Source organism: Camelus bactrianus, chromosome 4 (assembly GCF_048773025.1).
Source record: "Camelus bactrianus isolate YW-2024 breed Bactrian camel chromosome 4, ASM4877302v1, whole genome shotgun sequence".
In the NCBI taxonomy this organism is placed as follows: Eukaryota; Metazoa; Chordata; class Mammalia; order Artiodactyla; family Camelidae; genus Camelus; species Camelus bactrianus.
The window spans coordinates 75,326,809-75,352,951 of NC_133542.1; the positions used below are offsets into that span (position 1 = coordinate 75,326,809).

Genomic DNA, 26,143 nt, shown 5'->3' on the forward strand with positions numbered 1-26,143 from the left:
ACCAACGAGACCCTGCATGGCTTGTTTTTAATTAAAAAAACCAGGACATTTCTTTATTTCTTCCAATATTCTGATCTGCACTTAGGGACCAGCTGAGCCGGTCACAACGTGGTCACTGTCGGCAAAGCCTCCGTCAGCGTCCTGCGGGGTAGGCACAGGCTCCCAGTCCTGCTGGCAGCAGCGGTGGAGGTCTGGCCCGGGCAGTCCTGGAACACGACCACACTGAGGGCAGGGCACCCTGACCCTCCTTGGACCCCACAGGTGCCACAGTGGAGGGACAGCACTCTGCTCCGTGGGCCATGGCGGGGTTGGAGCGAGGTCTCGCCGCCCACCTGTGGTCTTTGGAGGGGGCTGTGCTGGCAGGCCGTGGAGCCGAAGCAGGCTCTAAATGGGCTCACCCAAGAGATCCCCTCTGTGGCCCCCACAGCCCAGGGCTCGCTGCTCCCTCTCCACCTACTCCAGGATGCAGAGCTCTCAGCACAACCCCCTCGACGCTCAGAGGACCCGACTCCTGCCTCTAGGGATGTCCTCCCGGGGCCTATTCGGTGCCTGCTACCCAGGCACCGTGCACCCAGCAACTGAGAGCGAAGGGTCTGCCCTTAGAGGCTCGCATTCATGGGGAAGACAGTGAACAAATTCACCACAGACCACGCAGGGGGTCAGGGTGGGGCAAGTGCCGTGGGAACAGATGGGCCCTAGGACAGCGATGCTACCTCAGGGCAGTAGGGGAGGGCGTGTCTGAGGAGCCGACCACTGAGCAGACCAGAATGGAGAGATAGACAAGCCTTGGAGACAGACAGCAAGAAGAGTGCGAGGCAGAGGGACAGCAGTGCAAAGGCCCTGAGGCAGATGTCGCCGACAGGAAGGAAGCACTAGTGGCTGGGTAGTGGAGCCAGTGGGGTGTGGGTCCCATCTATGCCCACACCCACCCTGTGACACTGCCACACTGAGGTGAGCCCTGAGGCTCCCACATGCCCAGGGCAGAGCCAAGGGAAGGCCCCTGGCACTCACCCCACCACTCACACCAGCTTCCTCCGCTTTCGGGCGTGCTGGGCATGCCGGGTCCTGAGTACGTCAAGGTCGTCAGAGCCGTCCAGACAGGAGGGGGCAGAGCCCTGGCCCTGGTCTGGGGCTCCCTGAAACAAAGTCCAGGCAGAGGGGGACAAGAGTGACCCTCTAGCCAGTACAGGTAGGGGCTGGGGTGGCAGTGGGGAGCAGCGAGGAGCCTTTGGAACCAGGACAGGCAGCTCCTCAGACTCATCCTGGCTGGGAACGAGCAGCTCTTCAGGTGAGCCAAGGCCCCAGCAGTGGGAGCCACTCCAGGCTGGGCCTGGTGACAGTGACACACCCAAGGGTGTGACAGGGAAGGATGGGAGAAGCGCTGCCTTATGGAGCCACAAGTGGGCTCTGGCTTTCTGCTGACCCCTCCCTGACTTGGGGGCTCCAATCCCCTCTGAGCAACCCCCCAATAGCTAGCCTGTCACGGTTTCCCTGAGCGGGGCCGGCAGGGCTTGGACCAAGGCGGGTAGGTGCTGGAGGCTGCCCAGGCCGTGGGGGACAGGGAGCCTCTTCCCCTCGGGACCTGGGCTCCTGTTGTGCTTCCACTTTGCTCCAGCCCAGAAGGCAGCCCTGGGGCTCCTGAGGCAATAGTCTTGGGGACGGCAGTATGGCCCCCGTCTCCCTATCCTCCTGCTAACACATAAAGGGGAGCCCCAGGCCCAACAGGCCCAGTGCCACAGATACCCCAAGTGAACAGGAGGGACAGCTCCTGGGGGTTCTCCAGGAGGGTCACTACATACTCCCCAGACAACACTGGCCAAGTCCTGGGCGACCTCCCTGATTTGGTAGTCGCGAGGTGACCCAGCCGTCCTGCTTGGCCCAGACAACAGGGGCCAGGGGTTCCCTGGTGCACACAGCCCCAGGGGGTTGGTTAGAGGACACCTTCCCATGCATCCATATCAGGTTTCTTGTCAGTCAACAGGGACACGATCCCCCTTCTGTAGCTTAGAAGACTTGGCAGACAGTGCCAGATTCGGCACCTGGAAGGACTGCGGTGTCCGTGAAGTGCAGGTACCCATGTGGCCCCCACAGGAGTGTGGGTATGTGTGTGTATGTGTGTGGGCACAACGCACGTGTGCATGGCGGGGCGCAGAAACCCACAGCAGCTCCCCAGCTCAGACGGGGCCGGCAGCCCCAGGCGGGCAGAAGCAATGTCCCTGCTGCACAGAATCCGCCCGCCACTGGGCACCTTGGAGCAGCCTCTTCCTCTTCAGAAACCAGCTAGCCAGCCCTCCCGGCCGCGACTTCCACCTGCTCCCACCCGCAGGTGCTTGGGGTGGCAAGACACCCACGGGTGGGTGGGGTGCTGTGGGGGCTGCAGCTGCTGCAGGGAGGTGGGGTGAGGGCTCCGCACCCAGGACCACCTACCTGGGCGGGGCTGGCGTGGGCACTGCTCGCCCAGCCCCTCTGCTGCCCACTGTCGTCCTTGTGGACATCATCGTCGTCACTCTCAGGCTCAGCCCTCACGGCTGCTGACAAGGTGGTGGGGACACTGGGCGGGGACAGGGTGGCCAGGAGCGCGGGGAGGGTGAAGGCCGCCAGGAACCGCGCCTTCAGCAGCAGATGGGCCGGGCTGTCCTGGAGCCGCTCCTGCGCCTGCTGCAGCGAGGCCTGCAGGGCTCCGGCTGCCCTGCCGGGCACAAGGGCAGCGGCTCGCTGTTCTAGGTCCTTCTTGCGGAGCAGGAGGCCAGACAGCACCCGCAAGCTGCACAGGGTCGGGGGCTGGTAGGGCAGCCTGCTCCCCAGCGGGGGCACACACACCCCACACCGTCCCCTCAGCCACTCCCTCACGGCTGCCTCGCTCTCCTGGGAGAGAAGGCCCAGGTCCAGGGCACCCTTCTCAGGCCCAGGCTGAGGCCTCCTGGGCTCCCCGGGTCCTGGTGTCTCTCCTGGGCCACTGCCACCTGACAGAGGCAGCTGGCTAGACTGGGAGGGCTCTGCTTCAGGGTGGTGAGCCAGCAGCATGGCCTGGGAGAATGTCCTGGGCACAGCTGTCTCCCCGGCTACCTGGACCTCTGGGGGGGAGGAGAGTCCCTCGGGGTCCTGGGCCCTGGTGCTGTCCACCTCTGTAGGGCTTTGGGATGTGGAGGGCCTCGGAAGGGTCAAGAGGTCTGTCCCTGAGGGAGGGTCTGACGCTGTGTCCATGTTGGCTGGGGGCTGCCCAGAGAGTCCAGGGCCCTGGGCTGCAGGAGGCTCAGTTAGGGAGGGTGGCGGAGTCACCGACAGCCCTCTGGGGTCAGGGGTACCTGCTGACGTCGGAAGGCCCACCACAGCTGGCACAGGCACAGGGAGCAGCCCCTGGGCTGTGAGCACCCAGGTGACAGGCAGAGGGGTGCTGGCCCCGTGTGTGCCCAGAGCTGGGATCAGGCTGAGAGGCTGGGCAGGCAGCTGAGCAGGGCTGGGGGCTGCAGGGAGAAAGGGAGGTGCCTCGGGCAGGCCCTGCTTCCGGGACGTGGCAGGCGCCTGAGACTGTCCGAGGAGGCTCAGGTGGTGGCTCACAGGGCCCTGGCTGGGGCCCAGAGCTGGGGCCCTGGATGCAGCTGGGGTCGTCCTGGCTCCCGTGGAGGCTGGGGTGAGGGCAAAGGCTTGCAGAGACGGGGGTCTCTCATCCGAGGCTGAGGCCCAGGAGCCTGGAGCACTCAGACTGGCCACTGCAGGGCCCCCGGGCCCAGAGAGCACTGCATTTGACACAGGGGGGCCTTGAGGGGCCAGTGGCTGGAGGACCACGGGTGAGGAGACCAGCACCTGGGGCGGGAGAACCACCCGGCTCTGGGCAGCCTTCCTGGCTCGGGCCTCCCACAGCCGCTTCTCCCGAAGCAGCTCAGACACAGTTTTGGGCTTGGGCCGGGGTCCGCTCAGAGCTGGCGGGGGCACCCGTGCAGTGGGCTTGGCGTGGTGAGGCTGCAGTGCTGCACCCTCTTCATGGCTGGCACTCTTCTTTGCAACTCCGCGGGCTGGCACATTCTGCAAGAGGCAGCCTGCAGGGAGGATGGAACACATGCTGACAAACCCCAGGTGACTGGCCCAGAAACAGGACTTGCCTCGTGTCCTGGTGGAAGGACCCTCATGGTGGGCAGCTGCTGGGAGCGTGGAAGCAGAAGCCTGGCATCTGGGCCAACAGGGGCACATCAGTCTGGCTGCACATTTCCAAATCTCCCCTCCCACGGCACCCCCCAAGCTCACAGTGGGCACTGGGCAGCCCAGCCGGGGGCGTTCGGCCACGGCAGGCACTGAGCAAGGCCCTGCATGTCAGCCCCACTTCTGGAGAATCTTCTAAACAAGGTCTGTTGGCCCCACTGCTCTCCCCTCTAGCATCACCTCTCAGAACCCAGACCCTGAGCCTGCCGGTGGGGAGACTGGTGGTCACCAGCAGGAGAGGCCCCTTGGCTAGAGGGCAGCCCTTCACCTCCTGGGCCATGGCTGGGGCAGGTGGACTTGCTATGCTAGAAGTGCCCCCCCACCCCCCCGCCAGCCAGGCCCTCCAGGCGGCCCTCCCTGCTGTGGGATCCAAACAGACCCACCACGAGGGGCCACAGTCGTGCTGCTCAGAGCCAAAATTCAAAGCCTGTGACAGGTATGGCCTTTTTCCCACTGGACACAAACCACCAAGATAAACGGAGAGACAGACAGACAGTACCTTGGGTGTTCTGGGCACTCGAGGGCATCTGGAAAAGAAGGGTTAGCACCTCAGGATAGTCCCCAGAGGCCCAGATCCACTTCTCCACCCCCAGAAGACCATCTCTCACTTCTTGCCTGCAGTGAGCACAAGGCTCCAGGTGCTAGGGCCAGCCTGCCCCCTCCTGATGCAACTCCACCCAAAGGCACCCTCAGGAGAGCTCATCTCAGTGGGGTCAGGGCTGTGTGGACTTTGCAGGGACAGACAGGGGGCCTGGCTGTTGAGGCAAGAGGGCATGGACTCTGTGGACTAGATGGGGCACCACAGGCTCGTATATTTGGTCCTCTGACTAACCACACCATCTTGTCATTTTCTCTAGCGCTGACCAGGCTCCCCCTAGCAGAGCCAGGGCCCAGGGCAGCAGGTGCTCAACAGCTCCCGCCCTCTGCCCAGGGGTGGTACGGCAGGGTGGGAGAAACATGCTGTGGGCCAGGTGGGTCTCAGTGCCATTCAGGCCCTGCACCCCTTGGACTTGCAGCATAGCCACTCAGGGATCCAGGCCCTCACTGTGAGATGGACAGACACCTCCCAGGAGGGCTGCTGTGGGAGGAGGGGACAGCCTTGGAGCCAGGAATGGGCAACAGCTGCTCGCAGGGCCAGCCCCAGCCTCCACAGGACCCAGAAAGGCCTCCCATCTCCAGAAAGCTGGCCAGCACCTGCTACCTGGCACTAGCCGTGCAGCAGGATGGGGAAGGGTGGCTGGAGCCAGGTGAGCCCGCGTCCGGCTCCCATGCTCACTTCTCACCTGCAGAAGCTGTGGCGGCAGGTCCCGGGCACCAGCCTGGAGCTGGGTGGGGGCCTGGGCCTTCCTCTCTCGAACGACCTCCATGCAGCCGGCAGTGTCGATCTGGAACAGCTGAGGGATGTGTGTGACACGCTTGATGCCATGTGACAGGAGGCCCTTCACCGCCCGTCCTGAGGCCCCCTCCACCCCAACAAGGGCTGAGCCGATGAGGCGCTCGTGGTGGGAGCCGCTCTCATGGAGAAGACCCAAAGCCCCTGAGGGAGTGACCATGCCTGCACGGGTCACGCCCTAACCTGGACGCGGGAACTCAAGGCTGCCTCAGTGCTGGCTGCCTTTCCTGCCCTGATTCAGACCATGGGACGTCCAGTGCACCTGTCGCGACAGCCTCTTGTCCCCTGAGCTTCCACTTCCACACTGGGGCTACCCTCCCAGCCCTTCCCCACGGGGTTTAGCTGACATCCGCAGGAACACTGCACCATGGCTGCCCCTCCACCTTAACTCGCCCACTGAGTCATAGGCCACTGAGGAACTTTAGAAAGTTGGGCTTTGATAAGGAAGCGCCACACCGGGTGGCATCTTACCTGAATAAAGAGAGTAAACACTGGGGTGCTGGCCAGGTGGGCGCCCCGCAGCCGCTGCCTGATGCCATCAGCTAAAGGGACAAGGACACATGTGCCAAGTGGCCTCAACTACCAGCCTCCTCTTCCCCAGGCCCGAGAGCCCCAGACTGGGTACCAGGCAAGGGGCCCCAAAGAACCCCAAATCCGGCTGCCGCTACACTCAATCAGAAAACAGGGCAAGGGTCCAGGGGGCAGGCTGGCCCTGACTGGCCCTCAGCACAAATTCGGGGAAAGGCACTCCTGAGCCACAAGAGCCCCGTCCCCTGGAGAACGTGACCAGCTCTCTGGAACCTGCACGCCAGGTGCCCACACATTTCAGATCCCGAGAAGATGCTCGTGTTCAGGCCTGAATGTGCGGTCAATTCCTGGGCTGACCACGTGTGCTAAGGGGGTCGGGAGAGGCAAATCCCAGACACCTCACAGGTCAACACTGGGCAGGTGGCCCCTCCTGTTTCTGCCTCGCCCCAGCAGAACAGATGTGACCAGCTGTGTCAGTGGGTGCCCCCCTCCCCCTTCCTCTCCCCTGGCCCTGGGCCCCACAGGAAGCTCCCGAGGGGAAGGAGCCCTGAGGTAGTACCTTGACTGTGCACCATGGCAGGCCTCAGGGGAGCGCACGGCAGGACGACATCGCCCACCCACGGGCTCACAGCCATCAGAAGCTGGCGCTCTAGGAGCCTCCTCTGCAGGGCGTGTCTCTGGCGCCGCCGCTTGCTCCCCATGGTACCCTGCCACAGCGGCTGCACCCGGGGCCTGGCCACGCCACTGCCATTGGGGCTGGGCTGCCTCCGCTTCTCCTTCTGCGGGGAGAGAAAGGGACCTGGGCCTCTTGGCCGGGCTCAGCTCTGGGGCTGCCCAAGCCCCACCCTTACTGTCCCCCCTCCTGCCATGTGCTGGTGGGGTGGGACACCCAGGCTGGGAGCAGGGGATGGGGGACAAGGTGGTTCATAGGGACTGGGGTGATCCTGGCGGCCTGGGGTGCTGTGAGCGGCCTTGGGCAGGCCCTTACCAGCACCCGGCAGTGGGCAGCCGTGTTGGTCCTGAGCACCTGCAGCACTGTCTCCAAGGGCACTGTGAGCGGATGTCTCCCCCCCTGGCGAGAGACCGCGTGAGGCTGGCTGCCCCCTGGGCTGCACGCGCAGCTCCTCACCCCAAAGCGCACCACATCCGCACTCCAGGTTAGTGGAAATGCTCGCTGGAGTGTGGTGGCCTCAGGCAGGTCCACCCCCTCAGGAGGGTAGTGGGTCCCTAAGGCCTGGCCCCATGATGCTGCTGGGCCGGGACATACCCAGGGCTGACCGAGTCCCCATTCCCCCAGGCAGCTCCCTGAGCTGACGGCACCATATGCTGCAGACAAAGTTGGAACCGGGGCTTCAGGCCCGTAGTTACAGGAGCTGTGGGTATCTGCTGTCCCCTTGGGCGTCACAGAGTGGACTTCCAGCCTCACCCAGGACAGACCAGCCAGTCTGAACGTGGCCAGAGCCGAGTCTGCGCCTGGAGCCTCAGCACCTCTGAGACCAGCCAGGATACGCCTCAACTTGACTAGCCAAGTTGGGCCTGAGCTGGTGGACAGTGAGACTCTCCATGGGGAGCTCCTCGGACTTGGGGAGACTAGGAGGAAACAGTTCCTCCTTGCTGTCCCCACCTTCCTCCATGTAGCTCTCCCACAGGGCTTTTCAAGCCAACCAGTTGTGGGAAATGGAGGTGGCCGGCCTCAATGGGGAGAGCTGCCACCCTGGGTGCAGCTGCCCTGGAGTGGCCAGGAGTGAGCACCTTGACGAGCGAGGAGGGGGTGTCTGCCCCGCACACACGGGGCCCAGTGGGCATGTGACAGCGCAGCCCGCCACCCCCACGTCATCCAGACTCGGTGACAACCGCGCAGGGCCGTGCCCACTTGCCTGCCGCCTACCTCGTCTGTCTCTGAGCTCGAGGGGTGAGCATCTGACGAGCGCGGACATCCGACACCTCTCTGGCCAGGGCTCTGGGTCCCAGCAGCGGCCTGCGGCCGGCCGGCCTCCTCTGTGGGGGCTGAGGCTGTGGTGCAAGCTCTTCTGCCCCCACCCTGGGCCGTGCTGGAGCCACCAGGAGGGCTGGGGGAGGCAGCGCAGCGGCCCGGCCGGCCCCCTGCTCCTCCTCCCCACAGCTCCTTGGCGCTCTGCCTGGCGGGAACCCACAGGTCCAAGTCCGGCACAGCGTGCGGGGTTGGCGGCAGCACTGGGCCATCCTCCAGGGCCTCCTCCGGCTCTGGCTCCGAGTCCTCGCTGCTGCTGCTGCTGCTGCTGCTGCCACTGCTGCTGCTGCCGGGCCCATGGCTGCTGTCCTCGCTGCTGGAGCTCCACTGCACTCTGCGAAGGGGCCGCCGCCGCCGCCGCCCCCCCCGCCGCTGCTTCTGCTGTGGGGGAAGGGCTGGCTGGAGGTCCTGGCCGCCCAGGGCTCACTGATGGGGACAACGGGCAGGCCAGCCAGCCCTTTGGGGAGAGGCCTCGAGTGGGCACGCCTCCAGGGGGCAGGGGGGCTTGGCTTGGTGGTGCTGTAAGCAACCCTTCCACCCGCTTTGAAGCCAGAGGGTCCCAACCAGGCCAGGTCTCTCTCTACTCTTGGCCCCATGGAAGAAGACGCCCCTTCTCCCTCTGCCAGCCGCTCTGCCCTCATCCTCCAGTGTGACACCAGCCCTGCAGGTGACGGGCCTGCTGGTCTGCTTTCAGCGAAGCCTCACCCTGACCATGATCTTCCACTTGCTCAGGCACTGCGAGCCCGTCCGATGGGGTAGTTCAGAGGCTATTTTTGCCCAGTGACCTACAAGAGCAAACAACATGGAAGTCACTTCTTACAAACAGGTTTCCTCAGCACAAGTTTATCAGCTTGGAAAAAAGGACTCTTTCCTAAGACGCATTTGTGTTTCCCGTCAGAACGGATCGGTGAGAAGTTGGGCACCTGGTTCCTGGTGGATACACAGCCCCTCAGGGAGCTCCAGCAACGCACAACCACAAGGAGAAGCCTCATCAGTGTTTATGTGAAGTGGCCCGTGCGCGCCTCCTGTGGCCAGGCGGCTAACCAGGCGTTTCTTTTTTTAAAAAACATTTTATTTATTATTGCATTATTTTTATTTTGGTGGGAGGGGGAGTTTTATTTAATTAGCTTTACTTATTTTTAAAGAAGGTACCAGGGATTGAACCCAGGACCTCATGCATGCTAAGGCACTCTACCACTTGAGCTGTGCCCTCCCCCACGTGAGCTGTGCCCTCCCCCCACGTGAGCTGTGCCCTCCCCCACGTGAGCTGTGCCCTTGCCCCCAGACATTTTAAATTATTTGGTGTTTTCTTCCAGACAGTTGCTGGTGGGATGGAAACGGGCGCACTGCTTCTACAGGGCAGTCTGATCACCTGTGACAGAAGCCTTAGGACTCCACATACCCTTGAACCCGGCAATGCCGTATCTGGGATTTTTTTGGGGGGGAGATATTGCGAATATAAGCACAAATTTAGCTATTAAACCCTCAGCTCATTCCAGCCCTGTAACCAACAATGCCAACAACTTAAATGTCCATCGATAGAATACCGGCTGAGTAGCCTACAATACTATTACTCAGGGGAATATATCACAGTTATGGAAAATAATGCTGGAACACAGAATGTGTAAAGACACGGAAAAATACTCGTAGCAGACAGCATAATGACAGAATGAAGCAGAAACAGCCGGCTCAATTAAACTAAATGGAATGACTCAATCTAGCGAGCTGCCTTTTCCTAGGAAAGCACCAAACACAGAGAAGGACTGGGCAAGTGCACACCAGCCAGCGGTGGCCGCCTCTGGTGATGAGAGAGGAACTACGTCACTCTCCTTTTCATACATCTCTGCTTCTAAATTTCCTACAATGAATGTGAACTAGCCTGTAAAAGGGAAAAACCGCCACCACGTGCTGAGATGATGAAAAACGAGGCAGAAAAGTCGGTGGCCAGGAAGGCAGCCTGGGATCGGCGCAAACTGCCAACCTCCAGGGGTGTGTGCAAACCTCCACCGTGAACTCAAAGCTGTCAGGAACCCGCAGAGAGCAAATGTACCAAGAACTTGCTGGAGGTGCCAAGATGGTGGAGAAGGAAGACCCTAAACTTCCCTCCTCCCACAACACCCCAGAATTACAACTACTTACAGAGCAATCCTACATGAGAATGATCTCGAGACCTACAGGTTTCCCACGACAGAAGGCATGGACAGGGCACCACAGCGAGATGGGGGGGCGGGGGGCGGGGGGCGGTGCAGGCAGGACCCATGCCCCCGGGTCAGCGACGCACAAAGGGAGCAGTATCACAGCTGCAGAAGGCCTTCTCCAGGAGCGAGCGCTCTGAGCCCCACACCGGGCTCCCCAGCCCAGCGGGCCCTGCACCAGGAAGATGAGCCCCCAGAACGTCTGGGTTTGAAAGCCAGAAGGTTTACATACATTCGAGAGAGCCAGGGGCCATGGGAAACAGAGACTCCGCTCTTGGACGGCACACAAAATCTCACGTGCTCCGAGGGCCAGCACAGAAGCAGCAGCTTGGAAGGAGCCTGGGTCAGAAACGCTTGCCAATCACAGAGAGCCTCCCAGGAGGCACTGGGGCCCTCTGGGGATGGAGATGTGGCGGCAGCCGTCTCTGGAGCTCAGTCCACCGCAGTAACACCAGAGCTGGCGGCCCTATCAGCCCGGGAACGCGGCCACCCACCAGCTGCTGGCAGCATCCTGCACCAACCCTCCTCCAACCCCGGGTGTGCAGCCAACCATGGGGGAAGCCTACCCTGCCCTCCAGCAGGTCCACAGCCACTGCACGAGGCATGGCCTTGCAGCCAGCTGGACCAAGGCCCAGCCCCACCTACTGGCACCCCTACAGTTGTCGACTCCACCACAACAGAAGGGCCCACACAGCCCACACTGGGGGCACCCCTAGAACATATAGCTCTTGTGACCAGAGAAGATTATGCTGCTGGCCTCACTGGCCATCTTCTGCCTAAGGCCACTTCTTCATGATCGGGAAATGTAACTGATCTACCTGACAGTAAATACACAGCATTAGGCAAAGTGAAACTGACAGTAATGTGTTGATAGCGGGGGACTTTAACACCCAACTTACAACAATGGACAGATCATCCGGACAAAAAGTCAGTAAGGAAGCACTGACCTTAAATGACATACAAGACCATACAGAATTCATAGACATTCACAGAACATTTCATCCCCAAACAGAATACACATTCTTCTCAGGTGCACATGGAACATTTGCCAGGATAGATCACATGCGAGGCTACGAAACAAGTCCTGGTAAATTTAAGATTGAAATAGTATCAAGTGCCTTTTCTAAAAATGAACGAGAAAAACTTGAAAAACACAAACACGAGAAAGCTAAACCATCTGCTGCCTAACGAACAACGGGCCACTGAAAAGTCAAAAAGGAAACAAGTAACTGGAGACAAATAAAAGCAGGACGCAGCAAAAGCAGTTCTAAGAGGGAAGGTTAACAATGCACGCCTGCCTCAGGAAGCGAGAAAGGCCCAAGGCAACAACCTAGTCTCGTGCCTAAGGGACCAGGAAACGCAGCGCAAAGCCCAGCGTAAGCAGGAGGAGGAAAACAATAAAAACTAGAGTAGAAACAAGTAAGGGCTTCAAAAATAATAGGAAAGATGAATGAAATTAAGAGCTGCTTATTTGAAAAGATAAAATTGATAAACCTTAGCCAGACTCATCAACATAAAGAGAGCCCAAATCAGTAAAATCAGAAATGGGACGTCCATCAACAGATGACTGAGTAAAGAAGATGTGGTATATTTATACAATGGAATACTACTCAGCCATAAAAACCGACAACATAATGCCATTTGCAGCAACATGGATGCTCCTGGAAAATGTCATTCTAAGTGAAGTAAGCCAGAAAGAGAAAGAAAAATACCGTATGAGATCGCTCATATGTGGAATCTAAAAAACAAAAACAAAAACAAACAAACAAAAACAAAACGTAAATACAGGACAGAAATAGACTCATAGACAGAGAATACAGACTTGTGGTTACCAGGGGGGTGGAGGGCGGGAAGGGATAGACTGGGATTTCAAAATTGTAGAATAGATAAACAAGATTACACTGTATAGCACAGGGAAATATACACAAAATGTTATGATAACTCACAGAGAAAAAAATGTGACAATGAGTGTGTATATGTCCATGAATGACTGAAAAATTGTGTTGAACACTGGAATTTGACACAACATTGTAAAATGATTATAAATCAATAAAAAATGTTAAAAAGAAAAAAGAAATGGGAAGAAGTTGCAAGCAACACCGCAGAAATACAAAGGATCATATAAGATTACTATGAAAAATTATCCACCAATAAACTGGAAAATCTGCAAGAAATGGATCAAATCCTAAAAAGTACACTCACCTGAGACTGACTCAGAAAGAAACAGAAAAGATGAACCAAACGATTACCGGCAATAAAACTGAATTCACATAAAGAGAATTCCCAACAAACAGAAGTGCAGGACCAGACAGCCGCACAGGTGAAGTCTCCGAAAACCTACGGGCTGTTTGAGCACCACCCCGTGTTCACTGCAGTGCTGTGTACAGCAGCCGACACACGGAAGCCACACAAGTGCCCACTGATACGACTGCATAAAGAAGAGTGAATATGATGTAGTTACTCTACAGTGGGATATGACTTAGCCCTAAAAGAAAAGAAAAAAAAAAAAAAGAAATCTTGCCACTTGCGACAACAGGGTAGGACCTAGAGGGTATAATGCCAAGTGAAGTAAGTCAGACAGAGAAAGACAAATACTGTGTGATCTCACTCATACGTGGAATCTGAAAAATGAAACAAAACGAAAAGAAAGACTTATAGATACAGAGAACAAATGGACGGCTGCCAGGGGTGGGGTGGGGGGCGCAAAACCAGCGAAGGGAACTAAGCAGCACAAACTTCCAGTTATAAATTAAGCAAGTCACAGAGACGCAGTACATGGTATGACACGGTCAACAACATCACAGATACTCTGCACAGGGACAGACGGTCACTGACTTTATTGTGATTGTTTCGTAACACATGCAAATGTTCAGTCACCGGTAAGTGTGAAACTAAAAACACAGAAGCAAAAAGTAAGAACTCACCAACACCGTATTTCTCTATTAATTCAATTAACTTTTCCTCTTCTTTGGAATTCCATCGTCCCTTTTTCAGGCTAAAATGTAACCTTCTGAGATACCTGAAAGTGACATAAAGACAAAGGGACATTTCAGAAGCTCAGATGGCCTCCCACCCGTCCTGGCATCTGCAATGGCTTCCCAGCTATGACACCAAAAGCACAGCCACAGAAGAGAAATACAAATAAACTGGACTTCAGCAAAACTGAAAACTTCTGTGCGTCAAGGGCCACCATCAAGAAAGTAGACACACAAGCCACAGACTGGGGGAGACTGCCTGCAAACCACGTACCCGGTGAGAGACCTGTGTCTGGAATACAGAAAGCGCTTTTCTAACTCAATTTTAAACATGGGCAAAGGGTAAGGACAGCTATTTCTTCAGATACACAAACAGCCACTCAACACACAAAGGGATGCCCAACACCATCAGCTGTCAGGGGAACGTGAGCCAGAAACACAACGAGGTTCCACTTCACACCCACTAGGATGGCTGGACTCGGAAAGATGGTAAGTGCTGGCGAGGATGCAGAAAACCGGGACCCTCCTACACGGCTGGGGGGAGCGTGACATGGTCATCCCTCAGAAGTCAAGTCAACACGTGACCGACTCCACTCCCAGGCAGAGCTGAGAGAAGTGAATACACATCCGCACAAGAACGTGCACACAAACGCCTACGTTTTCACAGCTCGTCCATGACGTCACAGGTACCAGACTCTTGCTTATTTCTAAGGCTCAGTGACAGTCAACCGTCCACGCGACATTAGGACCACCTTGTGTTTAGCCACTTCACTGCTGATGGACGCTTCGGTTGCTTCCACCTTTGGGCTGTTGTAAGTGTTGCTATGAACGGGGGTGTAAAATATGTTTGAGTCCCTAATTTCAGCTCTCTTGGGTACGGGCTGGAATTGCTACATAATGTGGTAATTCCATGTTTAACTTTTTGAGGAACCTCCATACTGTTTTCCACGGTGGCTGCACCAATTTACATTCCCACCAACAGTGTGCGAGGATTCCAACTTCTCCACATCCCCTCCAGCACTTGTTATTTCCCGTTTCTTAAAACCAATAGCCATCCTAGTGTGTGAAGTGGTATCTTTCTGTGGTTTTGATTTGTATTTCTATAATGACTAATCATGTTCGCATTTTTTCACATGCTTAATGGCCATTTGTATGTCTTCTTTGGAGAAATGTCTGTTCAAGTCCTCTGCCCATTTTTGAATTGTTTTTTGTCAGGGAACAGCATTTGAGGGGTGATCAAAATGTTCTAAAATCGACTGTGATGATGGCTGCACAGTTCAATGAATACACTCAAAATCACAGAACTGTAGTACGCTTTGAATGAATGAATTACATGTGAATTACATAATAAAGCTGTTACTAGTCATGATAACAAACCTCTTTTTTAAAAAAGCAAGCCGAGAGAAGGGGGAAGCGGAAGCTGCCCACCAGATACCTGAGAGAGGGCTTCGGGCAGCAGGGCTCAGGGAAGCTGCCGGCCAGGGGGTCTCACGGGACACCAAGGGGAGCTGTTCAGAAGCCACTGCTTCCTGACTAGGTCAGCCCTGGCCCTCCGCGCCCCTACGGCCACATCCTCCTCCTGCGCCAGCAGGTCGCCCTGGGGCACAGCCTCCCAGCCCACCGGCGGCCCACACAGAAGCAACACCCACAAGGCCCCCACTGCTCGGCGCCCTCCGACTCACCGATCTCGGCACTGGGCATCGCTCCTACCTGGCACCTCTTCCCGGATTTTAAACCAGTCCTGCTCCCCGTATTTGGCAACTGCTCGAAGCAGCTTCTGCAGGGAGAGACAAGCAGACAGGTGACCTCTGCTGGCTCAGCCACAACTTCCCCACCTTTAATTCAGTTTAACAAGGAGACATGGGGGCCCAGTAGCCACTCAAGGTGTCCGGTTCTCCTCGGCTCCCGCAGACTTACGGCATCTTCTTCTGGCGTCCAGAACCCTTTCTTCAGGCTGGGATCCAAGCTCTTGGTCCACCGGTAGATAAGCTGCATGGAGTCCCTCCCTTCCATGTAGTAGACGACTGGGGACAGAGAGGCCTTGTGGGCTGCACTTCCGGGCTCGCCCAGAAAGGAGTCGCTGGCCACAGGGAATTAAACTGTGGGCGCCCAGGACCGTATGACCCGTCTCCCGCCACCCCTCACAGCCTTGACTAGTGATCCGCCTTGGCCTGGGGCCCCAGGACCTCCCAGTAGCCCAGCGACCCCGACCACGGTGCTGGAGCCAGGCAGCGGGGCGGACTCACTCCTCCGGTAGGGGATGTGGCTGCCGACACGCATCTCCTGCACGAGCTGGGTGAGCATGTGGTCCTCCTCCTCCGTCCACTCCTTGCGCTTCAGGGCCTTGTTGTGCTGCTGATACTTCTGCAGGCACTGGAAGGCGCTGCGGCAGGTCTGCCGAGGCCGAACCAGAGCAGAGTGGGGGTTACTAGGCGCTCACGTGCACAGGGAACGTCCAGGCGCCAAGCAGGTAATGCACTTCTGGGAAACAATGACCTACTTACTCCTACCAGGCCCCTGGGGACAGTGGAGGGCACCCCCATGGGGGAAAACACGGGGTCCACTAAAGAGGAGCACAAACACCAGTGCACGAGGGAAAATACACCCACAGAAAGTCATGACCCCACCTTCACATAACCCTAAACCATACTGCAAACTCAAATACCCAATGGAAACCTCAGCTCGGCCAGGTCTGCGGGAGGAGGGCCAGCCTGCACAGCACGGCTGGCACTGTGACTCTTATTTCGCAGCCCTGAGTTGGTCTCTCTGAAGTTTATGCCAGGGGGCAGCGGGCAGTGCACGCGGCGGGGGATACTGGACAGTCCTTGGTGTGGTGCCTGCGTCTGGGGACAGCTCACAGCAAGCTCCAAGTGCCTGTCAGCCTGCTTCCACACCTTATAGCTGTGCACACCCCTGGGCTGCAGAGCAGGCGTTTTTGCCTGTATCTGTCCCCTCACTCATGTCCTCGTGGGAAAGTGGTTGTCCGAGGGCTGGCTAACGCTATCTGACTCTCTTTTCTCAAGTAAGCTTTCTCACAGGGAACAGGTGCGGTTGGACGTGTATGGTCTGCTCGGCTATGAGCTCTGAATGTGGTGATGTCTCTTTAGATTCAACACCAAAAGCACAAACCATCGGAGAAATAATTTTCATAAGTGAGGTTTCATTACAATTAAAAACCTCTGCTCAATGAAAAACAATGTCAAGAGAATTAGAAGACAGACCACAGACCAGGAGAAAATATTTGCAAAAGATGCATCTGACAAGGAACTGTTACCTAAAGTACCCAAAGAACTCTTCAAAGTCAACAATGAGAAAATGAACAACCTGATTAAAAAGTGGACCAAAGAGCTTAACACACACCTCGCCAAAGAAGATACACGGACAGCAAATAAGCACACGAGAAGCAGCTCCACGCCACACGTCGTCAGGGAGAAGCAAGCTAAGCTGAGACACCACCACACGTGTATCAGGACGGCCAAAACGCCGCGCGCTGGCAATGCCGGACGTGGGCGGGGCGGGGCTGCACGCCGCAGGAGCGCTCACCACCGCTGGCGCCCATGCTACGCAGGGCAGCCACCCCGGAAGACGGCGTGGGGCTTCCTACAAAGCTAAATGCGTTTCTACCGTATAAGCCAGCAATTGTGCTCCTTTGTATTTGCCCAAAGGAGCTGAAAACTTCTGTCTACCCAAAAACCTGCATGCGGATGTTTACAGCAGTTTGATTCATAACTGATAAATTTTGGAGGCCCCCAAGATGCCCTTCAGTAGGTGAATGGATAAACATATTTTGGTCCATCCAGACGGTGATAGTACTCAGCACGAACAGGAAGTTACCAAGCCACGACAAGATAAGGAAGAACCTTAGATGCTTATGATCAAGCAAAAGAAGCCAACCTGAGAGGCTGCAGACTGTGGGAGTCCAGCTACAGGATGGCCCGAAAAGGCCAAATGATGGCGCTCGTCTTCCTAAATGATCACTGGCTGCTGGGGGAGGGGCTGAGGGGGTGGCCGGGCAGAGCCCAGAGGACCCTTAGGACAGTGAAATCACTTTGAGACCGTAACGGCGGGGACATGTCATTACACTTCTGCTGAAACCCACAGAGTACACACCACCAGGAGTGAACCCACGGTCAACTATGCGCTTTGGGCGACTGTGACTCGTCAGCGCAGATCCACCCTCTGTAAGGACGCACCGACAGGTGAGCGACGTTGCTGGTGTGTGTGTGGAGGCGAAGGGTATGCGGGAAACAGCTGTACTTTCAATTTTGCCGTGAACCTAAGCCCTAAAACCTGTCTTAATAAGCACTAAAAACATAAGGACATAAAACAATTTTTTAAAAGCAGAATTTATCAAGTAAATAAAAGCACGTGTACCAAATTACAGAGCCGCTAAGCGTATAAAGTAAAACTATTAAAGACGAGAGCACAAAAAAAGTTAACAATGTTTCCTCAGGTTCTAACCAAATTACATCAATGCAATTCTTTCAGAAATGAATGGCCCTAAAGAACGAAATTTAATAATATAATGAACTCTATTTAACAGGCTTATATGGCATCCTAGACTCTCAGAGCAGAGAACACGCTTTTCTTTTTAAACAGCTTGGTAAGTTTAGTTTGGTTTTCTGCAACCATGTGCTTGGCCAAAAAAAGTGAGATTAAAAACGGAAATTTTTCACATCACATTCTCATGTCACAAGCCAACAAAATTCAAACTAAGAATAACAAAAGGGATTCCAAGAAACCCTGCCATCCGAAAATGAGAAACACATTCCTACACAGGCTAAGTCCTAACACAAACGGGAGTCACAGCCATCCCAAAACTTGTAAAAGGAAGGCATTTCACACCAAGCTGTTCTCAAAACAGGAGGCCTTAACGCCTCTACCATTAGGGAGAGGGGCCAGCGGAGAACTGAGTCCTCGCCTTAGATGGGAAAGACAAGAAACCCAAAAGAAACCAGGAAAAGCGTCCTTCTCAAACACCCCGCGGACTCCTCCTGAGCCTAACGGGGGTGAGGGGGGGCCGAGGAGGGGAAGCAATTCAGACGGCCTCAGAGACGGGGCTCTACGGACAGATGGAGCATGAATGCGCTCTCAGGGAGGCAGTGGGGTCTGAGAGCAGGAAGCTCTGAAGAATCAGCCCGGGGGCAGGGAGGGCTTACCCTCTCCGAGGGCCACAGCCTTGAAAGCGGGGAGAGGAGGAAACCCATTGCTCTAAGGGAAAAGCCTGGGCCACAGTGTGACACGTGGCCCATGGAGACCCCAGACCCACCCAGCCTCCCAGCTGTGGAGCCGAAGCTGCCCGTGGGGTCCGGGCCTCACCCCCAGCTCCTCAGCAATCTTCTGCCAGTCCAGGTGGCCGTGCCTGGCCGCGATGGCTTTCAGCTGCTCGACCTCCTGCCCCATCCACTCCTGCTTGTTGATGCTCGGGTGCTCACAGTTCTGCCAGAACTTGCGGATCTCTTCTGCACTGCGACCTCCTTCAAACTGCACCAACACAGAGACCCGGGCTGCAGGGGGTGTCACTCTGGCAGCCAGGGAGAGGTGGGATCTCTAGTCAGGATGCCTGGATTCGCGCAGCCGAAATGTAGAGGGGGCTCCAACCTCAAAGACAAAGCCTCCACAGCCATCCACCTCAGAAGAAGCGCCTTGCTCCAGCAGGGAAGGCCCTGCAGAGCCACACCACGCTGCTGGATGAGCACTCGACCAGGGAGGGTCACGGCAGGCCTGGTGACCACGCAGGTCTACGGCCTTACCGCCTGCAGCTGACCCTGCCGACGCTGACCCGCCCCTCAGCTACCAGGACAGGCCACCCCCAACTTACGTTAACATTGGAGATTTTCTCCCAGTCGTGGCTGTCCAGCCTACTCCCCAGCAAGGCCTCCTCTGGGAGCTGACTGGAAAGGGGGGCAAGGGCACGGGGTCACGCCTGGCCTCCTGCCGCCCTCCCCGGCTGACACCCGCTGGCAACCTGGCTTACTTGATGTCCTGGATCTCCTTCTCGGCCTCCCTGGCCTGCTTTTCCAGGACCTGCCTCTCGGTCTCACTTGTGACCCTGCTCTGCTTCTGGTGCAAGTACTCGAGCCTGAAAGGCAGAGCAGAGGCACCACGGTCACTGATGATGCTGGTCTGCTCTGCGGGGGACCCCACGGCTGGCTCAGCCTTCACTCGGACCCAGGGTGCGCCCCCTGGGGCCCGGCTCGATGCTGGCGCTGCCTCTGCAGACACACCGCTCAATCTCTCTGAACCACACCCAGAGAAAGCAGCAGCACCCCTCCGGTGTCGGGACGGCAAGGGCAGCAACGTGTGTGCTGATACAGATGTTGTATCACTGCTTCCCCACATCTCAGAGCTCGGTGTCCCACTGCCAGCCCTGCATCCCACATACAGGGAGGCGCTTCACAGGCATCCTGACCCTAATGCCCAGCAACAAGGCTGGAAACTGTCTCTTAGGACTGCAGTCACCCACTCGAGAACATAAGCACTTCCAGGACAGCCCAAGGAGCGTCCCAGCTGTCACCACAACAAATCCCGACCCCACGCGGAGCCCCGGCCTGACTACAGGTGCTGAGACGTGGTTCCAAGACATCATCCCATATGTGCTGCAGATCTTGTGAATGGTCCTCCTTTCCCGAGATGGAAACGGAGGCCCAGGCCAGAGACACTGCCAGGTCACACAGCCAGCGTGGCCACTCAGCCTGACCCAGCTCTCACACGCTTGACCTCAGGGTTCGGCAGCCTCCTCTGGGAGAGAGTTCAGAAACCAGAGCCTCTCCCGTGGCAGCAGAGGGACCCGGCAGAGAAGGGGGCATGGCTGAACGGGGCCTCTGCCCGTCATGAGCTGCCAGCCTGGGCGCCCTGCTCACCGGGCAGCCTTGTGTCCAGGCCCTGCTCTCAGACTTACTTCAGTAACTTGGGCTGAAGCAGACGCTGCAGGCGGTCGCTCACCACTGACTTTCGGAGCAGGGCCTTTTCCCAGTTTTTCCCTGAGGAGACACAAGGATGTCAAAGCAGCCCCTGGCCCCGCACTCAGGCCCCGTGCACTTCAGCTGAATCCTCTTGGGACCCTCGAGCTCTATCCAGGCTGCAGTGAGGAAGTGGCTGAGTGGCTGGCACCCGGGGATGCGGGCTGAGCGGTGAGCCAGGCCACAGGCACTGGGCCCTCCATCCAGAGAGCGCAGCCCCACCCGGGCCTAGCACCAGCTACAAGCTCACAAGGCAGGGCCTCCTGGGGCCTCAAGTTCAGGAGTTTGGAGGGGGAGACCAGAGAGGGCGCCACAGTGGGTGGTCCGAGCCTGTCCCTCATGACAGCATCCTGAAGACCCCACCCAGCATGGGAAAGCAAGGCTCCAAGTAACCAGTTCTGGTGCTTGAGGCCGAAGGCGCCTGTGACGCTGCTGGAGTCTCTCGTCACGCCCGGGGAGAGGCAGGGCGCAGTGAAGGCCCCCCGCGTCCGAGTGTGGCAGGCACTGAGGACTGGGCGGGGCTCTTACACTTGGTCACTAGGAGCTGCTCGAAAGCCTTGATGCCCTGGGCGGCCTTCTCCCGCGTGTCTTTGTTGGCAGGAGGTCCCTGTCAGAGAACGGAGTGCCACAGTGTGGACAGAACCCAAGGGTGCTCCCCTGAAGGGCCAGCATGTCCCTCTGGGGTCCCTCCTAAGACCCCTTCCCCACAGCCTCCTCCAGCAACCCAGCCACGTGTGAGGCAAGGCCCTGGACGCCTGGACCTAGAACTGTGCCTTGGGAGTAGCTCTGGGACACAAGCCAGAGGGCGTAGGGTGGGTTCAGTGACCCCACGAGGGTGGACAAGGAGGGGAGGGGTGCTGTTAGCAACATCAAGACCCCAACTACCAAAGCTCAGCAGGCCCTCCAGGCTGCCCCGCCCATGGCACCACGTTAAAGGAGCTGCCCCAGCAGGCTTATGAGAGAAGGGAGATCAACTGCCACCTTTGGGGGTGGGTTGGAGGGCAGACCCTGACTTTCACCACTGGGCCCAGGGGAGACTTTTAATTTAGGAAGGTTGGGAAATACTGTCCTGAAGAATCCAAGGGAATTCACAACAGCCACAGAAGGCTGTGGGGACAAGAGCCCCTTCCCACAGAGCCTGGCTGAAGCCTCACCGAAGGGCAGGGCCCTGGCCACTCACCACGCCGGTCACCTTGTCCTTGAAGTAGGGCTTCATGAAGTGCCCAATGTACAGATTTGGGGGCAGGCTCCTGCCGTCCTTCACTTTGGGGCCTTTGGATCCCGCCAGGTCCCACATGACCTCCTCCTGTGGCAGACACAAGGGCCCATCTGTGGGCCAGGCAGCAGCAACCCTCCTGGCAGAGAAAGGGGCAGACCTGACCCAGAGCCCAGCCCTGGTCCTGGGAGGCCCAGCTGCGGGGGCTCTGGGAGCCAGACCACATCCTACCTGCTGCTCCCGGTTCTGGGCCAGCAGCAGGCTGACCTCTGCCAGCTTCTCCTGGATGACCTCTTGGTAGACCATGTTCAGCTGCAGACAGGTCTCCGGGTCCTCAGGGAGAGCTTTCTCTTTGGGGTCGTCTTCATCATTGCTGGCTTCACCCCACCTCTCTCCTTCCTGGTTACAAACGGGAAACCGCAGCTAAGGAAACAGGCGCACGTACTCCGGCACCCTCGTGCCCCAGGGGTGTGAAGGGCCCTGAGCAGGCTCTGGCTGTGGCCTGGCGTGGTCCACAGAGTGCGTGCACACTCCCAACTGAAAACAACTCTACTTAAATTTAACTTCTAGGAGTGTACTTCAGGTGTGGAAGCGCGAGGAAGTGAGCAGTTTTCATTCTCTACAATAAAAACGTCTGTAAGGCTTGGACTTTAGAGCAGGCTCGTGTCATGTTCCTTGCTGGCAAATGCAGCGAACAAGAACATGTGCAAAGGCCACTGCAGCACCAGTGACACTAAAGACAGACAAATGTCCACCACAAGGCGATGCAGCTAAAACCCTGGAACTACAGTAAACCTGAGTCAGGGGACCACCCAGCTAGTAAGAACAGGGAGCAATTCTGTACCTACTGACTTGATGGAAAAAACAAAAAGCCAACTGTAAAAGTTTTCTAGAAAAACATAAAACTACAAAACAAACAAGAAATAGTTAAACAGTACGTGGCGCTACCCAGAGCTGACTTGCCAGGCGCTGCTCTAGGCGCTGGCGTGTGTGAACTGGCTTGTGCTGTAACTGCCCCTCCCGTTCAGGCTGGGAACCGGAGGCACAGAGAGGTGGATTACCAGGGGCAGGACCCAGGCAGCCCAGCAGCCCTTCCACGTCACATGTCACACAAGACACAGCAACCAGCAGAAGCTCAGACAAGAAGAGAGGCCAAACGACAAGCTGCCAGCAGTGGCGGTTCTGGGGACAACCTTATTTTTGATGATACCTGCTGATGTCTCATCTTTACTAACAGGTGGGCAATATCTTTACAATGTGAAACACCCAGCTGGCCTCAAAGCACCCCCTTCCCGGACCCACCAGGAGGGCGGTGTGTCTGCCACAGCAGAAGTTACCGAGATCAGTGGAGCAGCAGCATCCGAGTCCTCATCGGGCAGTGAATCTGTAGGAACACAAGCAGACCATGTTGGTGACTGACGATGGGGCGCCATGGGGGCCGGGGAGACCAAGCAGCTGAGCTTCAAGGGGCTGGAGCCAGGCGGGGCGGGCGGGCGAGCGGGATGAAAGACCACAGGTGAGACTTGTTTTGCGTGTGCCCCTCCTGCCCCCTCCAGTGCCGGTGGCTGAGCACTGCTCACTGGCTGTGAGGAGCAGGTACTGCACCACGGGCAGGGTCAGCCAGAAGAAGAAGACACCAGCCTGACAAAAGTGCTCTCAGGCCTGCAGGGAACAGTGACCACTGGGACAATCAGTGGGAGACTTCACAGGAGACAGTTCTGTCCTGGGGGAACTGGAGCTTGTTATGGGGGAGAGCGGACAGACAGAGGCCCTGCTATCAGGTGGAAAAAAGGCCTTGGTGTATTGGGAACTATGAGAAGTTCAGCCTCAGAGCTACCCCTGGAACCTGCAGAGAGGTGAACAGGTTGGGGGACCCTGGACAGCTCAGCCACTGCAGGTTGGCCTCCAGTCAGAGATGCAGTGCAGGTCACTCAGGGCCTGGGGAGCACTGGCGGGCGGGGGGCAGAATATGAGCCTTGGCACCAGGGGTCTCAGCTGTGATGGCTGTTCAACGAGGGGTGGAGGACAGAGCTGAACCCCGGGACCTTCCGATTCCTGTGGCAAGCAGCGTGGCCCTCCTCCCAGGACAGCCTGATGCAGATGGCCACTCTGGGGCAGGATGCCCACGCATGGCTGGCAGGTCCAGGGGCTAACGCAGGAGGAATGGTAACAAGCTGTCCAGTGGAGTCAAGGCAGAGGCTGGTTTTGCGGAGAGAGCAGCACGGTGGCCTACTGGGCTGACAGGGCCCAGGGCAGACACAGCTGTTCTAACTGTAGTGCGCGGGAGCTCACCTGCATCAGAGTCTGAATCAAGACTCGACGCTGAGACGTCCACGCTGATACTTGAAGACTGAGGGTCCAAAATCCTTTCCAGCTCCTTGATCTCCTTTGATATTTTTTCTCTTTCAGCATCTATATCCATGGCTTCTACCTGCCTCCAAAATACAACACAAGATGCTAGAAACCAAAGGGTATGTGGGAATCTCATTGTCCCTCAGATGCGCAGGCCTGCAAGGGGTGGCAGAGCACTGACCAAAGCAGGTCCTGGGCTCCTAGAGGCCCAGCCCGGGGAGCCCCATGAACCCCAGCTCTTTACTGTCAGCTGCTCCAAGGTTGCAACCAGCACGGGGGGAAGAATGATGGTCACCAAGATGGTCCAACATGCCTGGTCTGTCTACCCACGACCAAGCTGAGAATGAGCTGGTCACGCGGAGCATTAAGAGGAGGATGTGGTGGCAAAACTGTCAGAGGATGAGGACGAGGAGGCCCGCAGACCGCGCGAAACCTGAACTTGGGACCACAGGTGCACCCTGCTCTCCCTCGGCACAGAGCTGGACACAAGAGGGCATCTGGCCAGCATTCGCTGAAATACAGACGGACCAGGTGGCATGCGCCAACAGCTCTGGGAAGGAAGCCCCAAGGGCAAGGCCCACGACTGCCCAGCAGCTAGTCCAGCACCTGGCCCTGGGTAGTGTCTGACACTGAACAAACTCTACTAAAGAAACAGGGACTTCTTTTCTTAGGATTGAGAGTCTGGAAAATCTCAAATAGGCCGAAAGAGGGAGAATAAGTCACTGGTAAGGGAAAAAGAACGGAACACAAGCACAGACCAGAAACCCAAAACACGCACGAGAAACATCCTCCTCGTCCCCGGCCGGCCCCTCCCTGCTGCAGACCCACAGAGGCCCGCCCTGCGACAACCGGGGCGCCCCCAGCTCGCACAGCAGCACAAAGCTGAGATTTCAAAGGTTTATAAACCCAACTCGGCCAAACGCCAGCCAGTCTGCAGAACCGGCACAGCTCCTGGCAGGCGCCGAGCGGCCCCTCCGCGGGCGGCCGGGAGGGACGCCTCAAGGAGCCGCAGCGCGGTCTGCGGGCGCCCCCGGCCAGCTCGGCCCCGGGCCCAGCGACCCGCGGGCGTCAGGCAGCCCTGCACGCTCTGCCTCCGACGGCGACTGCCGGGGACTGGGTGCGGAGGGCCTCTGGGGCGGACCCCGCCTCCCCCCGCAGCCCCTCGCCGCCGCTCCGGGCCCGTCGACACCCACCGCTCCTCACCGGCAGCAGCCCTGGCGCCAGGCCTCTGCACCCCACGGTTCCGGCAGATGCGCGACTCCCGTGCCGCGGACCGGAAGTCCCGCCTCCACGGTCGCGACGGAGGCACGTCGGGTTGAGGCCCACAGGCGGGCCGGTGCTGCCCCCGCGCGGCCACCCTTGGGACTGCCCGCGTCCGCAGGAGGCCTGGCTGCGGCCCACAATGGGCGGGGTCATCTGGTAGCCGGGTGCTCGCCTGGCAGCGTTCTCTCCCCCGCGGTGGGACCTTCCGCAGCACCCGAGCCTCACTGTGCTGTTTCTCCATTAGCTGTATGCAGGGTTTTGGTTGAGGAACCGAGGAGAATCCTGCCCAGCGCTCGGTACTTTCCTGGCCAGGCCATCTCCAGACCACCCTCCTCGCCCGGCGCAGCGCTCTGCGAGGAGCGGGCAGAGCCGGCCAGGAGGGGTCCCTGACCCCCAGAGGGGCATCTTCCCGAGGGTGATGGTGGCTGGGTCCCGGCGGATGAGTACGCCCCCCTCTAGTGAACCAAGTGGAGCTGGAGGCCGGTGGGCGCAGGGGAAGCTGGGATTGGCGCTGGAAGTGAGGACAACGACGACGGAAACTGCAAGCTGCCTGTTCTCCAGGGCTCACCAAGTGCCCCTGGAGTAGCCCAGGACGTGCCTACTGGAAATCCAGGGGCAGACACGCGGGTTCGTTTAAGTCACCGAGAATGGCGAACCCAAGTTTTGCTGTCGAACACTTCAAAAGTAAAGGGAGAGACCAGAGTGTAATAAAAGCCTGTGTCCGCCCACCTTACCTCGTGGAGACCCTCTCTGCCCACCCCGCCCCCCAGCAGGCCCTCCCCCCACGGCTGCAGCAGCTGGAGCCCACTCACATCCAGGGTCAGGGGTGGGTGGCCCATCTGAGGGTTGCTGCTCTGGGAGCCACCCTGCTTTGGGCCCAGCCTGGCCTGTGGGCCGGTGGGTGAAGGAGGTGCCAGGCTGGTGATCTGCCTGCATGGGCCCAACCCCTGTAAAATGCTGTGCCCTCCATACGGGGCTGTGGCCCGAGGCATCCTCCCTGGCAGTCCCAGCCCTGTTTTTACAGGTTTCCCAGAGCTGCTATGTGTACACCCAGAAAAGAACCTCTCTCTTA

General features: G+C 57.9%; 1 protein-coding gene across 6 annotated transcripts; it reads right to left on the reverse strand.

Moving 5' to 3' along the window:
- Positions 1-10: 10 nt before the first annotated feature.
- On the reverse strand, positions 11-25,091 carry SNAPC4 (small nuclear RNA activating complex polypeptide 4). 6 transcript variants are annotated; one of them, XM_074362532.1, is made up of 24 exons: positions 25,002-25,091; positions 23,749-23,887; positions 22,794-22,840; positions 21,688-21,855; positions 21,421-21,546; positions 20,769-20,847; positions 20,180-20,261; positions 19,256-19,360; positions 19,100-19,172; positions 18,598-18,762; positions 15,525-15,672; positions 15,196-15,302; positions 14,961-15,055; positions 13,228-13,322; positions 8,814-8,893; positions 8,007-8,486; positions 7,107-7,190; positions 6,678-6,897; positions 6,062-6,132; positions 5,481-5,591; positions 4,697-4,724; positions 2,428-4,037; positions 1,024-1,136; positions 11-206 (listed from the first exon to the last, which is right to left on the reverse strand). In XM_074362532.1, exons 2-24 carry the CDS (start codon positions 23,876-23,878, stop codon positions 134-136), a joined length of 4,290 nt encoding a protein of 1,429 aa, XP_074218633.1. In that variant the 5' UTR covers positions 23,879-23,887; positions 25,002-25,091; the 3' UTR covers positions 11-133. The 6 variants fall into 6 exon arrangements, 5 of the variants coding, with proteins under 5 accessions (XP_074218633.1, XP_074218631.1, XP_074218634.1 ...); XM_074362530.1 differs by having other exon boundaries at positions 8,007-8,489; XM_074362533.1 differs by having other exon boundaries at positions 1,012-1,136; positions 8,007-8,489.
- Positions 25,092-26,143: the final 1,052 nt, after the last annotated feature.